At 29.9% G+C, this 16,808-nt stretch overlaps 2 protein-coding genes across 2 annotated transcripts; both read right to left on the minus strand.

The window, feature by feature from the left end:
• Nucleotides 1-2,063: 2,063 nt before the first annotated feature.
• Nucleotides 2,064-4,122, minus strand: LOC129893433 (gibberellin 2-beta-dioxygenase 1-like). Its single transcript, XM_055968962.1, has 3 exons — nucleotides 3,641-4,122; nucleotides 3,208-3,559; nucleotides 2,064-2,645 (listed from the first exon to the last, which is right to left on the minus strand). Exons 1-3 carry the CDS (start codon nucleotides 4,000-4,002, stop codon nucleotides 2,397-2,399), a joined length of 963 nt encoding a protein of 320 aa, XP_055824937.1. The 5' UTR covers nucleotides 4,003-4,122; the 3' UTR covers nucleotides 2,064-2,396.
• A 10,174-nt stretch (nucleotides 4,123-14,296) lies between these two features.
• LOC129892151 (gibberellin 2-beta-dioxygenase 1-like) lies at nucleotides 14,297-15,779 on the minus strand. The gene is made up of 3 exons (XM_055967701.1): nucleotides 15,284-15,779; nucleotides 14,831-15,179; nucleotides 14,297-14,729 (listed from the first exon to the last, which is right to left on the minus strand). Exons 1-3 carry the CDS (start codon nucleotides 15,685-15,687, stop codon nucleotides 14,490-14,492), a joined length of 993 nt encoding a protein of 330 aa, XP_055823676.1. The 5' UTR covers nucleotides 15,688-15,779; the 3' UTR covers nucleotides 14,297-14,489.
• Nucleotides 15,780-16,808: the final 1,029 nt, after the last annotated feature.

The raw sequence follows: 16,808 nt of genomic DNA on the forward strand, positions 1-16,808 counted from the left end.
ATATAGTCATATTTTATTTACATAAAAACTAGCCAAAATCATAAGAAAAATATAGTGACTATACAATATAGATTACTTATACATGAGCTATACACTGAATAAACATTATGATACACTCAAAAATTGAATATAACTTGATTATACATGAAATATATACTGACTATATATGCTTATACAATTAATGTTTAGATTTTTGGTAATTACTTTGGCCGAATGACTACTGAGTGTAATTTGCCCTATAACAAAGAGACATGCAGGTAAATAGTTTGGATCGTGGGTCCAACTCGGATAAATAGTTTGAGTTGAGTCCAATTTGAATAAATACTTTGTCTAACGAGTCCAATTTGTATATATTTCCCTTTAATAAATAATGAAATAATTTATATTTGCTAGTGATGATTGAGATGATCTGTTGTGGTGGCTAGTAATGATGGTGTCGATAGTTATAATAATAAAGGTAGTTAGTGTTATAGTAGTTAGTGCGATGGTGGTGATTGATGTTAGTAGTTTGCAATGGATGGTGTTGTGCTATTATGATGACTGAGATAATTAGTAGTAGAAATAGTGGCTAATAGTGATGGTAGCAATATCATTAGGAGTCGTTTGGTTGGAAATAAGTTATCCTAAGATTAACTATCTCAAAATAAGTTATTCCATCATGTATATGAGATAATTTATCCTATCACTAAGATACAAATGATGGAATAAATAATTTCATGACTACCTAATATCTCTAACCAAATACAGAATAAAATAATTATATATTTTATTTTGATATTATTATACATTATTTCTAACATCTTAGTGAATGTAATTATAATAATAGCTGAGTAAAAAAGCCTGTGACCTGTGTATTGCAAGTCTTGTCTCGTAAAAAGTTGAGTGATATAAATACTACAGCCACAAAATAAGTACACTATTCCTACATAAACTATTTTTTCTTCTTTTTTATTTCACATGATATTAAAAATCCGGAGAATCTAGTGGCGTCCATGTCCGATCTTACTCATATCCTTTGCAGTCACCAATAGAAAGCAGAACATAACCAAGTTTTTTTTTTCTTCTTTCTAACACTTGCTCTTGTCACATTCTTTTGTGTCAAAAAGTGCATAATGAATTAACATGATAGTATTTGATTGTGTACCAAGTTTAAGAAAAAAAATATGAATTTTGAAGTTTATGATTTAAAATAAGTTATAGATATTTGCATGATATATATAAATTATCTTATTAAGAGTTAAATAGTTACTAAATATAAAAAAACATCATCTTTTTAGATCGAAATGATAAGAATAGACTATGGTATGTAAGTTCGTTTACAGAAACTACGTGCTCTCCTCTATCTTCTATCAGTAAAATGCTTTATGATTTTCATATTTAGAAAATATCATTAACAAAGGTAATTTACGTTCTTGTAGTTAAACTGAGAAAAAATATAGTATTAAAGATCAACAACTTATGTTAAAGAGTTTAAGTTGTAGACATTAGTAGTACTGTGACAAATTATTTATAGGATCAGGTTATCTTTAGTAAGTTGTATCATTGTCAAGATTATAATCTTACATTTTAAATAATATTACGTGAAAATATCTTTTGAATGACCTAATCCTAGAATTGATTATTTAAAATTGACTGTGTATATATTCTATTAATTACTATTCTTCTTAAGTAATAGTACTACTGTATAGGGTGAAATTGAATCTAGTGAAAAAGAGCGAATCACACCGTGGCATGTGGTGAAACCAAATACAACCGGGAGAAGCCTTATTCGAGAAAGACCGCCTTACAGCTGGAGGTAGTCATAATGACCTGCAGAAGTCCGACAATCAATCTTGAGTCGCATGCCTATCTCTGAATCAAATTCAAGGCATTAAAGTATAAGTACGTGCTATGAGATTGCCTTTTCAATACTTAAGCATACCGTAGTTTCACATTAAGGCGACGGTTCAACTATTGGGCCTATAAAAAGGAGGTTTTGTAGAGAATGAAAGGAATCAAAAAATCCCCAGTAGCTTTTAGTCATTAGAGTATCTTGTTCTTCCTATTTTAGCATCTCCAATGAATGGAGTCCAAAAAACTGCTCCCCACTTGAACATTAATTTTTTGCCTGTATTTAAGTTGTTAGAATTCCTATATTTGATTGAGGATATGTATATTTAAGGTGTCCCACAAATAATTGGTAGGTAGATGAGTAAACGATTTTAAAAGCTATGGACTAATTAATTGTAGTTACAAAACAGTATAAGAAAGACAAAAAATAAAATACAAAGTGTGCTATCTATAGGAATCCAATCAACTATCTTTTTAAGCCCACAATGAGCATCTTGACAACCCATAATTCCTAACGTGGTGGGACTTTGTCACTTTTAGATAAGAAAAAATATATATTATTCTTATTAGGCTGCAATTTTTTCAAAAAGGATCAATCTATTATCAGCCAGTCTAGTTTTGTATGCTGATTTTTTGTACTCAAACCATGTAAATTCTTTGTACAAGCTGCTGTCTTCTCCTTCCATTAATGATGGCAATGGTGCTATTTTTTCACTCAATGGTGGTCCTCCAAAATATATCATTGATAGTCTTGATTTCACACTGTTTGCCAATACCCTATGCTTCACACTCTTAAACCTCCCATTAGTCATCACCTGCGATCGAAATTAAACCGAACAATTTAATCTTAGCAATTAAAAGTTTAAAATGAGAATGCATATCGTTTAGCAATTAAGTTATATACACTAATAGTACAAAGGATTTTTAGTACTAATTAGTGTATTTTGACCTTTTACATAGTTGATATAATTGAACTTATAGGTCATGATTTGAACTGTGAAATCAGTCATAAATTCTTGTTGTCAAAGTCGGTTGTCTATATATACCATCTTGGGCCTTTTGCTGAATCCTACGTGAAAACTTATACCTTTCACTCAACCATAGTTAAGTAATAAATGTATATACGAAAGTCAGACACATATTTAACATTTATTAGTTTGGTGTTGGTGTAAATATGATATTGTTCGCTCTGGGATAATATTACACATTTTTTCCAAAAGACCCTCTGTCAGGAATATTCAAATAAGTATCTTATAAGTAACTTTTTTTTTATCAATTCAAATTACTAATATGTAACTTTATTCGCACGTCCAAAAGATGGTTATAAGAAAGAAAGTTCCACCCGACAACAACATAAAGTGCAAATAAACAGTGTACCTGCAATGAGTCACCAACATTGATGAAGAAAGAATTTTCATCAGGTGGGACAGAGATCCAATGCCCATCTTTCAGTAATATTTGAAGCCCCGAAGTGTTGTTGGATCTTAAAATTGATATGATTTGTGGGTCAGTATGTTCTCCAAATCCAATCAAATTATTATCACTACTCAATTCTTCTATCTCTGGACATGGCGGATAATGATTCACCCTGAAAACAGAGTCGCTTTTTTCGTCCATCAAAAGCTTACTGAAAACATTTGTCGGATGAATCTTTAATCCCTCCGCTAACATTTCAAGAATCTCACAAGACATTTTCTTCACTTCTGACGCATAATCATTTACTGCAGCCCTGAAATAACAGAAACAAAAATCGAGAATTCAGATTTTAAGACATTACTCTGTTTTACTCTACTCTGTTTTAATATCTTACCGAATGTTTTCTGGATTGACACCTAATATAGATGCGAATTTCTGGTAATTGAATTCGGAATTTGTCGATACGAGGATGTGTTCGACCCAACCGAAATCGCCATTTGTTCCAATTTGTTTATTGCCATAGCCAAAAGGGTCAGCAGGTCCTGCTTTTAGTTTCTCAGAGAGGGGAGAGGAGAAGAATTTGATGGCTTCTGATTCGAGTTTACTAATGAATTCCATAGGGACATCATGATTTATGACTTTGAAGAATCCGAATTCTTCGCAGGCCTTAACGATGAGGTTCTTGGAGTCGGGTTTAGAGAGGTCAATCAATGGAACACCATTGAAGAATGAGGTTGGTTTGGACAAGATCACCATGGTTGCTCTTGGTAAATTACTATGTCCACAAGTATTTGCTTCTTTAGAAATATATAGAGTTTTTGTGTAGTTGTGAACACTTGAATGCAAGCCATGCTTTGCTATTTACAGGCAACTTGAGTCCGACCCCGCGTCCGCACTTGTGAGCATATACATAGTTTTACATAAGCGTGTCAAAATAATTTTACCTAAGTGTGTCAAAATAATAAATGAATGGAGGCAACAAATCCTTCGCTCTTAATTCTAAGATTGTGAATTCGGATTATCAAAATAGCAAAAAAGTGAATTAGGCTTATGACCATTTGGGTCTTAAACTTTCAAATCTATTGATTCCTTTATAGGTAATAATATTAGTGATGTAGAGCAAATTTTAGAAACTATTGTAGCTCTGATACAAAATGAATTTTAAAATTTTACGCTCAGTTTGATTATTAATTAAATTATTGCTACGTTTGATAATTAGGCATCAAACTATTATTATTTCTATAGTTTTTCTTAATAATATTTTCCAAACGATTTCAGTCTATCATGTATATATATAATTAAATTTTTCGACAAAATAATTTTGGATGACACTACTTTATTTAATACACACCATATTTTGGGAAAGACTTATTTGCAATCATCATGTATCTCCTATATGAAATTTTATCACTTTCATGTATTCTTTTTAATATATGACATAGTTAAATAAATCGCTTTGACGCAACCACATGACTATAATTACGTCCACCAATTACTATGTTTTTATAAATAGTAAGATTATAGGAACAACCTAAAGGTAACTCTCGGATTATTTGAATTTGCATACTCTTGTCCGTTTTAGCAAATTGAGATTTTTTAAATATTGAATAACCGCATAAAATAGTAGAAGTCGTCAAAATTAGAGTCTCAAAACATTATTAATAAAATACACTTCTACTTGAAGATTTTTCAAAGAATAGATCTAGTCAAAAAAAATCAAATAATATGAAATAGATGAATTATAAAACAAAACGTGACTCTTTTCCGAAGAAATTAGTAGGCAATAAATAGAGAGAATGAAGAATGCTCCAAACATTACTGATTTGTCATTTAAGTGGTAGATGAAATGGCTATATTTTCAATAGTCAGATCAAATAGAGGTCTCACTCAGTAGCCCATAGGTACAGTAGAGGGATGCACTTGGTCTAATCATCTGTAACAAATAACACGTCATTATGCTGGTTCACATCTATTAATATAATATAGATAATGATGTTTTTCAACTAATTAATCAAAGCAATGGATCCAGATTCGATTATAGATTCGAGTACTATATATTTAATACCACAATATATTCATACAATCGATTATAACCTGCTTAAAATTACAATCTCTCTCAATATATAAATATGAATTTCGACATGGAATTTAGTATCAAAATTCTTATAGTATGTTTGCTTCCCAAGAAAAAGATATTGTCTTCTTTTTAGGACGTAAAGAATGTATTTTAAAACAAGTTTACAGAGAGTTTACTTATGTAATCCGTCGAATCACTCAATTAATTAAGTATTCCCAGATTAAATTTAGTTAGTTAATTAATTAATTATTTAATTCAGTCTTCGTTTTCTAAACAACTTATGTTTTTGCACTATCAAGAACAAATAGTGAAAATCAGGTTATGGAATGACTATTCTAGTACTGTAATGAACAATTTGCTACAAGATTTGATTCACTGATTATGACTTTTACTTATTTTTTTCTTTTCAACATTGGTAGGCATTTGAAAATGACACCTTGTAAAATTAATGGTGCATAAATTAATGCATCACTAGCGTTCATAAACATCGAAGAAATATCTTGCTATGAGTACACATTAAAATTAGTTACTCTCAAATTTATCTATAATAACATCATCGTGTTCTATATGTATTACATTAGGTAAGACATATTTATCTATCCATTTAACGTTATATAAATTTAAATATTTATTTATATAAATCTAAAATTAAAATAAAGAACACTATTATATGTAGATTTATTTGGGTGGTGGTCCAAGTGAGGAGGAGTCAACTTCAGCTGAGTAGTCAGTCAAATCCATTTGTATAATGGGATCACTTGGTTTCCCCCTTCCCCATGTTTTCTCTTCTGGGCTATTCTTCTTCCCATATTCTACTGTTTTCCTCCTATCATTTTCAAAACTAATGTTATGTCATCATCAGAGGCAGCAATATTTTTCGTCTCCAATTCAACTTTGTCTTTTCATTTTCAAAATAAACGTTCTTATTAAATATCATCTATTTTAAAAAATATATTTTAATAGCTAAAAATAATCTTATTCTTTATTTACTCTTACTTCTAACATGTGTTTAGCAAAAAATAATTTAACATATTTAAGATCATAATTTCATGTTGGCCGGCTAAGAATTCACACGTTTAGAAAACGAATATAATGAAAATGATGATGCTGATTAATAGGAACATAATATTAGGGACAACGTAGGGGTGATTTATTTGGTAGACAAAATAAAGGAAGCAGGTTGAGATAGATTAGATATGTGGAGAGGAGATCCACAAAACTCCAGTGATAAAAAATCACACATCTACTAACTTACCATTTACCGATGATCAAATAACCTAGAAAGAAAGACATGGAAGTTGAGGATTATGGTAAAAAATTAATATAGGTGGTTGTAGGTTGTTTAGTTTGTCCTTTGGAGTATTGTTATTATTACTATTTCTAATGCTCTTTTATTTCTATGATTCTTATTATTATCTGTTATTTTCTTTGATATTATTATTTATTGTTGTCACTGTTTTTTTCTATATTTTTTACAACAAGACTATTTACTATTATATTTATTTTTCAAACCTATTTTAAAATATTTTACCTGAGTCGATAATTTATCGAAAATAACTTCATTACCTTCACAAGGTAAGATAAGATCTGCATATACATCACCCTCCTAATTACAATTGAAAATAAAATAAACAAAATGAATAGAAAATATATTCAGGCAGATGCGTGAATATCTCTATCTCTTTAAAGAGATTGAATCCCACTGTGCCATAATCTAAACCGATCCAGCAGTACTATATCTCTTGACTTGTCCCCTTCAGGATACAACAGCCCAACAACATGTATAAGTCAAACGACTCCGGATTAATTGAAGAGTTCAAAGCTCCACAAAAAAGAACACCTTCCTTCAACATATAATTACTTTTTTTTGTATGGTGAATTAGTTAAAGACTTAGAATAATTTCTTTGTCTCAATTCACTATTTCACTACACTAACCTTACTACACACTACAATATTTATCCACACTTTCATTTATAGGTGATTAATTCTTCCTTGACTTGAATAAGAATAAAGTGGATAATGATGTAGGTAAATAAACAAGCAAAAGGTTACATAAGTTACAAGGCACAATAAGGTAGAATAATGAGTGAAATGAAGAGTTGATGGTTATAAAAGTTATTAATAACTAATTACTACAAGAGGCACAAATACAATGTCCACCAATGGACATAACATGATACATAATGTGACATATGATATACTTTTATTAATATTAAAATGTTACTCACTTGTAAAATTACATTAAATATGTTATTCTTGTTATTATTTATATCGATTTAAATATCATCACATAGATTGAAAAAGTTATATGAAAACCACGCGTGTTAATAGCACACCCTACCATATAAGAGTTCCACGTCAACGGTTTTATATGTTGTTGGGGACAGGCCAATATGTTTTATCAAGGAGCATCGTTGGCCTTTTATTATTCGTAGAACATTTTTTCCTCCTCGTCGGTTACATTCATAGTATTCTATATCATTATTACTCGCATTTTTTTAATACATCACAATTATGATATTATGAAAATATGAAAAGAGTGTGTGGGTGGTCCCTTAAGCTGACGTGGAACATCGTTATTCTCAAAATCCAATATTAATATGTTTCCACTCCAATTTATCTTCCACTTGTCTAAATCGATCCCTCCATTTTCAAAATTTATATTCTAAATCACTTAAGAAGGAAAAGAAGAAAAAAGAGGAGGATATTATATTGAATTGGATATGTTTGACATTTTGATGAGAGTTAAGTGGACCCTTGAAAATGAAATTTATATATTTTTGTAAGGGAAAGGATAAAAGATAATCTACGATACTCAAAATAGAGTAATTGAACTCTTCTTTATACATTTGATGTGATTTTTGTTAGTGGAGAGGGGCAATTAAACTCTTCATTTGGTTTTTGATTTACATTTGATGTGAAGTTCGTTAGTGGTGAGAGGTTTGCTACATCTTGGCTACTTATAAGGATATTTTGTGCAAAAAAGTAAATGAAGAGTATAATTACTTTGTTTAACATAGTTTAGGGCACATTTGCTCCACTTAACTAACATTAAGATATTTTTAAATGCCTAGTTACTCTACTTCAATAGTTTAGGGCATTTGATACTTTTTTTAACCCCTAGCCTTGCTTTTCTTCGAAAGTGCATTGGATAAATGTGTTCCTATGCAATAGTTCGCAAATCATACAAGAGATGTATGTTATATTAAGCAAGTCCAGTGCGATGGACTCCACTGAGAGGGCATTGACAAGGAGAATCGGTCTCTGATCTCCCTTATGAGATATCATCTACCGCACCAACTCAGTCACACTTGTAGGTCCTTTCTTTCCCTTCAATATGGTAGGACAGAAATAGGTCACATTTGGGACTGATAATTTGGTTTGGTTGAGGTGCATTTCATTGTTCCCTTATTATGGGGGATGTATGCTCCATTTTTAGGTCTTCTGGTGTCAAATGACATCAAGAAGCCACCACTTACTTTACCCAAACCTAATAAAATAGACACATTTTATTAGTCTGAACAATTAAACCATGATGATAGTTTATATCAATTTCAATGGTTTAAAGCAGGAAAAATGCGTTACTTAAAATAATGACTATATGATTAAGAATTGGCAAAAAAAAATGATCTAATTTTAAAAAAGCTAATATTTTTTATTCATGGCAATTTGCCACATTGCGACCTATGTGTAATGTGACATGCAACAAATTATATTTTCCTGAAACTTATGAATCATTTAATTACGGTAAAGGTGCATCATCAAATGATAATGAAACTTTTTGGTACAACATTATTAATGATGGAAAATTGGTCCTAATTAAACATTGAAAATATATAATGTGCCTTTCTAACTAACAAGCTAAGTACTTGTTCAAAATTTTCATTACAATTATTGTTTTAAAAGAAGTGCTGAGCGTGAGCCTTGTGGTGGGACGTTTTACCTAGTGTGTGACAAGACTTAAGGTATGTTTGGTAGGAAAAGAAAAGCCCGTAAAATATTTTAGTCTAGAAATATGAATGTCGCCAATATAGTTTGGTCTAAAAATATTTATATTATTACTTAATGAATAAAAAATATTTCTTTTCAGATAAATATCTTATTTTTTTCCGTTTAAACATATTTTATTTAAAAACATCCAAAATATCTATGTAACAAGAAGTTATAAGATATATGACATTATCATGTAATATAAATATATACTTTTAGTCAAATGTCAAGTATTTATATCATGACTACACCTTGTATACATATGTAGCTTCTTCTTTTTTTTTTCCAGCTATTAATGTAAAAAACTTTATTCGCACCTCCAACAATGTCATTCATCGAGTCCAAGGCAAGTTTTAAAAATAAATGCCTTCTAAAACTCTGGTTACATGTCGAAATCAAGATGATTAATTAATGTGAAACCATTGACCATTGTTGTCCGTGAATAATTCTTAGTTTGTTAAAAGTGATGCATGTTTTGTTAGTTCAAAGTCTTATTATATAATGCTGTTGATTAAATAGAATGAAGAAAAGGACGTGGAACTTACAAGTGCTGTGCAAATTGAATAATATTAGGATTGATTGATACCGCAACGTACACTATTTACAATTATTAGGAAACTTTACTTGAATAAGTGAGATTGATTTGGCGTATTTTCTTTATGAAAGGCAAAAAAAGAAAAAGATCTTAACGAAATGATGTAACAAATTATTTAAAAAGGCTAAAACTAATTTCCATAAAAATGTTCAATATATATATTTAAAAATATATGAAAGAAAAGTTGTATCAGCAAAGAATGATCCGAGATTTAAAGTTTATGAATATTTTTACAATAATCTCAAAATTAATATATAATTGTGTGCGACCCCCCTCAGTCCCTTTCATGATCTTCTAATTTTGGTCAAAAAGAAAAATTCCACCTACTACCCCACCCCCCACTGCAGCTGCCCCGAATTGTCACGTTTGTAACTGACTACTCTCAAATATTGTATTATTTCTATTCTATGCTTTATGCAGATTAAAAAGTATGATGTTTCAGCTCAACTAACTGGAAGAATGATCACGAAAATGACTTTAAAAAAAATAAAAAAAGATAGAAGAAAGATTTTGTCAATGTTTGGTGTTCACATCCAATGTACTTATTCAAAATCTATGACTAAATTTAGAACATAAAGAAATTAAGAGACAGCGCAATATCATAATAGGGGTATATTGTATACCACATGCAAAGAACATAAAAGAGTCATTCATGATGTGGTGCTATCATATTGTGGATTCAAAATTGGATGGCGGTTGAACCAAATTGGTAACCTTAAAATCAAACTTTAAAAAGTAAAACATAAGCAGAAGTTAATTAAGAGAATTTACCAACATGAGTTGTGGTGGAGTGGTGAGACTGCTTAATTCACCCTAACTCAGATGTCTCAAGTTTGAGCCCTGAGTATGGAGAAAATCTTATTGGGATCGTCACTCTCAAATGATCCCTGCAGTACATGATCCAAATTTAGTCGATATTTAATTTGAGACTTTTTTTTTTACCAATGATTCATATAAACCTCTTACGCTCCGCTAGTTCCACCACTAATTAACCTCAAATTAAACCTTCAACTTATTCCGCAAAGAGAATTGTAAGTACACTTCCATAATTTGAAGTTATTACTCTAGCTTTTTGAGGTACAATATTATTAAAGCTTACGAATCTAATAAGTATAATCAAATATCTCTGTAACAAACAAGGCACTATAAAAGTTAATTTTCTTTTTTCAAAACCCATTTTTTGTATTTTGTTATCTACTTATGTTAAGTGTTATTTACAGCAATATTTCACCGTAGCAATTAAAAAATTCAAAAAAAATTGACTGATCAAATTATGTAATGCATGATGAAATATGAAATGGGGGTCCAAAAATAGGTGGTATTCACGGCTGACTAGGTCAACAGTTCATTGTATAAGACATTTCTAGATAAGTTCTGACATGACCAAATAGACGTAACTTTTTATTTACACGCACTCTTTGAATCTATCTACGTATACAACGACATAAATAATCGGACGTTGTGTTAGTTGGGATAAAACTTTGGTCAGTTATATACGTTCTCTTATTCATTTATTAATTATGATATCATCAGCTGAAATTCAGTCAGTATAGTACTATAGTTATCAATTTCTACATCATACAAAATTGGTATATATAATATTGTTGATGACATATTATGGAGGACTATTGATATGATCGATATCTCAATATCAAATGTCTCTAGTACATTAATTATAAGAAGAGATTCAATTCTTCTTTCACTTTATTATCAATTGTTCATCGTAGTGACAATTAAAAATATGAAAAATTACATGATGCAACTAAGATAAAGCACGTTCTTTCGTAGACATCCAATAAAATAGAAACGATACAGAGAATGAGAAATAGTCCAAATAAAAAAATCACATACTTGAATTGGGTCGTGAAGTCAATAAACGCATGATATGTGATAGATATTTTTATTACTTAATTAATGATTATTTATCACACATTTTTACATTATTAAATCAATTAATCTCAATAAGTTAATCTACAACACAACAATAATATATCAACTGCAATTCCACAAATAAATATTAGAAAAGGATTGAATGTATGTAAATTTTACCCCTATATACCTCATAGCAATAGAAATATCAGTTTTGATAGATTTTCGACTCAAGTAAAACAATACATAACATACTGACATAAATAACGAGTGCAAAAAAAATTCAGCTCTTTATTTTCTTTGAGGATAAGAATAATGTCTAGTCAAAAATCCTAGCTAGTGCTAGTGGTAGGGAGATATATGTAAAATATTTAAAAGATAATTATATAATTTTCTTAAATAAAATTTATATAATCAAAACTTTTATTTGACTTACTCTAATAAATCGTCTACATAGTTAATATCTAACAATAAAACGTCTACGCAGTTAATATATCTTAAGTCAAGACTTAAAAAGTTCCCAATTTAGCTTAGCTGACGTTGAATGTCCTATTTTGCAAGCTGAGCTAATTAACCAGTGCTTGTGCGTAATATAGTGCTTCTTCCGTCTCAAAATAAATAAAAAATTGTTCCAAATAAATATTATCATAGTAATTCAAGATAAAAATTAGTATATTTTTATTCATTTTATTAATTTACCTTTTAAGAGTTGTTTTTGAAATTTTACAAACTTGTTATCATTCTTTTTGCCTTTTGTAAGTGAATTGTATGTTGAATAAAATAATAATTATTGCTAATTTGTAAAAAGTTCTTTTATTTACTTTTGTTCATTGTTTTACCTAATATCTAGAACATAGAAATCAACTAAAAAGGCTACATTCCATAATGGAATAAATTGTAATACTAAAAAGAGTGAAAATTATTTATACCTCCAAACTTTACTTTAAAAATTAAATTTCCACCTAAACTTTGAGAAATAATTATTTTCCCCCTTTTTTTCTAATTGATTTGTTTAAATGTTTATTCGATTCTTACATTATCAATTTTTATCTTCTTTTTTTAACTATTTTTTAAAAATCATAATATTTTTATTTTTTAATCTATATAACAACTTTTTATCAAAAAAATATTGATTTTGTCCAAAAAAACAAAAGGAAAAATTGAGAATATAATTTAACATCGTTCTATAATGAAAACAAATTAATAGAAAAAAAATAAAGTTACTAATCTTAGCGGAATCTATAATGTGATAACCTTATAAACATATTTTGATGCAAGTAATAAAAAAAATAAAGCTATATTTTATAACATTTTTTAAAATTATTATCTATTATATTGTAACTAAATTTTAAAATTATAATTTAAAGAAATTATTAATGACCATCAAAATTCATTTACCTACATAGATAAGATATAGGCATAATTACATAAACGTGCCCTTTTAACTTGGTTTCAGCTGTTATCTACGCCTTCCAATTTTAGGTGTGCAAAATAGACACTTAAATTTAGTTGAACAAATATACACACACGTTGTACATGACAATTCGTGTGAGATACACTCGAATTGATAAGTATAATGCCATTTAGGACACATATTATGTTATATGTAGGACGTATGTATCTATTTGTTCAACTTTATACAAGTTTAAATGTCAACATGTGCATACCCATAAGTTGAAGAGCATAAATGACAACTGAGATCAAGTTAAAGAGCACATTAATGTAATATGCCTAAGATATAAGTGAAACTTAAATATGTATGCACATAATACATTCATACATACTTTAAATGTATGTAAAATTAAAATAATAATCATAAAAAATAATATTAGATTTTGCATTAAACTTATAAAAGGATTATTCAACTTAGAATGTTAATGAATTTAAATAAATATCTATAAATACAAAGGTTAAAAAATAAAACAGTATAAAAGAATGTTATATAATAATAAAAAAGAATGTTATATAAATGAAGGATTGAAAATGACAAGGGTAAAATAAACTTTGCATTCAATAAAACGGAAAGTTAGATATTTAAACCAAAATTTGGGAGTGTAAGTGAACTGATATTAGCATTTTGAACCATAGGTTTGGACAAAATGCCTTTCCAACTCTAACACATTCTCTTTTAATACTAACTATTTCACAAATGTATCTTAATTATATTTAAAGAGAAGAAATTCAAAGATTACTCATTGATTATGTGGTGCAGCTTGCCTTACTGAGATTAGGGATATATCCAACATTAGATTATCTGTTAAATGAAATAAAAGTCGATCAACATTTCAAGATTATTATTTTTATCAATCTAAGTGGCCTTCTCACGATAGACACCGGAGGGGATGCATATGCAGGCCTAATTCCTTTTTTTCATATTTAGCGTATTTCAATGTTAAACCTCATAACCCGTTGGCATTATAAAGATTCATTTTTTTTGCTTATAATATTTTACCGATGCATATATCATCAACGAGCAATGTATGTAACCAAAATTTTAATACATATGTGCGTGGTCGAGATAAGCATTCCTAATAAGAAAAGTAGTTAATGAACAGAGTAGACCATTTCCACCGCCACGAGGAATATGTATAATAGATGATAATGACTTTGAACTACTATTATAAAACATCAATCTAACATTACAACAGATCCTTCCTAAAGAGTTGGACCCTTGGATGTTGCTATTTTATCAAGAGTTTAAATTATATACATTAGCTTTTCTCAAAAAGGACCAACCTATTATCAGCCAGTCTAGTCTTGTAAGCAGTTTTTTTGTACTCAAACCATGTAAACTCTTTGTATAAACTGTCTTTTCCTTCCATTAGTGATGGCAATGGTGCTATTTTTTCACTCAATGGTGGTCCTCCAAAATATATCATTGATAGTCTTGATTTCACACTGTTTGTCAATACCCTATGCTTCACACTCTTAAATCTCCCATTAGTCATCACCTGCACGTAAATTCAGGATTTTTAGTTTATGAGTTCTGAACGATCATAAAACTTCCACTATTTCACAAGACAAGTACAAAATTTGATGTATTGTTGTGTACCTGCAACGAGTCACCAACATTGATGAAAAATGAATTCTGATCAGGTGGAACGGAAATCCAGTGGCCATTTTTGAGTAAAATTTGAAGGCCGGAAGTATTGTTGGATCTTAAAACCGATAGGATTTGTGGATCGGTGTGTTCTCCAAATCCAATCAAATTTTTGTCATTGAATTCTTGAATATCAGGACATGGAGGATAATGATTGAGCCTGAAAACAGAGTCACTCTTTTTATCCATCAAAAGCTTACTGAAAACATTCATCGGATGAATCTTTAATCCCTCCGCTACCATTTCAAGAATCTCACATGACATTTTCTTCACTGCTGACACATAATCATTCACTGCAGCTCTGCATTAACAACAACAAAATCAAGAAATGATAAAAACAAGAATCGAGATTTTAAGACATTACTCTGTTTTCCCCTGTTTGCTCTGTTTTAATGTCTTACTTACCTAATGTTTTCTGGATTTACACCTAATATAGATGCAAATTTCTGGTAATTGAATTCAGAATTTGTTGAAAGGAGAATGTATTCAACCCAACCGATATCGCCATTTTGTCCAATCTGTTTATTGCCATAGCCAAATGGGTCAGCAGGCCCTGCTTTTAGTTTCTCAGAAAGGGGAGAAGAGAAGAATTTGATTGCTTCTGATTCGAGTTTACTTATGAATTCCATAGGGACATTATGGTTTATGACTTTGAAGAATCCGAATTCTTCGCAAGCCTTAACAATGAGATTCTTGGAGTCAGGTTTAGAGAGGTCAATGACAGGAATATCATTGAAGAAAGAGGGGGCTTTGTAAGAGTTGTTGACTATAGAAAAGTGATCAATGGCAGGTTTTGTTAAGACCACCATTGTTGCTGTTTTTGATGAAAATAACAATAGTAAAACTTTGGTTTAATTTCTTGTTTGTAATTACAACTGTAGGAACTTAGCTGTGTAGAAGTGTACTTTTGGAATCAACCCTTGTTCGTTATATATAAGGGAAATCTGTGTACCACCCACCCATGCCTACACACAGACAGATATTAACAGAAGGATTAGCCTAATTTTTATCGTCTCTCTAATTTGACTTGGTGCCCATGTCATTGTATTAAAAAATATCTTGAATCCCTTCTTTTTTTCTTTTTTTTTGGGAATCCACGGCCGCTAATTTTTGAGTGTGTGTGATGAATAAATTTGTTCATGTGCAATAACTCATAAAATTGATGGGACGAGCTCAACTGAGAAAGATAACCAGTGAGGGACCTCACCTAGCACCCCTCTGAATACTGCACTATAATCTTCCTTTAGCGTATTAGTACAACTTAAAATATTAATTACTTGATATATAACATATAAAGATGATTATTTGAAAAAAAAAATAAAAAAATTAACGTGTTGAAAAATAAATTGTAAGCATTGATAAAATATGATGAAATAAACATTCTATTGATGAATATTTTTTAATACGATTTTGTTCTTTCTTTGATTATTTTATACGTCAGGAGTTTGTCAAATTTCGAGATTTCTCTTTTTATGTTACCATTTATATGAACGTGAGATAGAATTTAAAATAAAATAACCTTCCAAAATTCTAACATAGATTGAGCTAATCTAGTAAAATCCCACAATGACCTAATACAATGAGGTTAAAACTCCTATGACATTGTGCATCTATACCAGTTTTTTTTCTCCTCGTGATCATCATTTTTTCCACACACAACCTTGTGTTTGTACATGGAGGGAGCTAGTATTGAAGACATGGATTCAAAATAATTCAGTAATTCAAATTTTAAATTCTGACTTCAATAAGTATCATAGGCATTAACAATCAAACGGTATGGAATGACGATTCAATGGAACTTAGTACACTAGGAGATTATGTCGCTATTTTGATTTAGAAATTGCTTTCAATATCTTTTTCGGACATTGATAGGTCATTGAATATGGAAACAAACATTGACAAGGATTCTCCTCTTTCAAGAAAACACATA

Source organism: Solanum dulcamara, chromosome 6, assembly GCF_947179165.1.
Source record: "Solanum dulcamara chromosome 6, daSolDulc1.2, whole genome shotgun sequence".
NCBI lineage: Eukaryota > Viridiplantae > Streptophyta > Magnoliopsida > Solanales > Solanaceae > Solanum > Solanum dulcamara.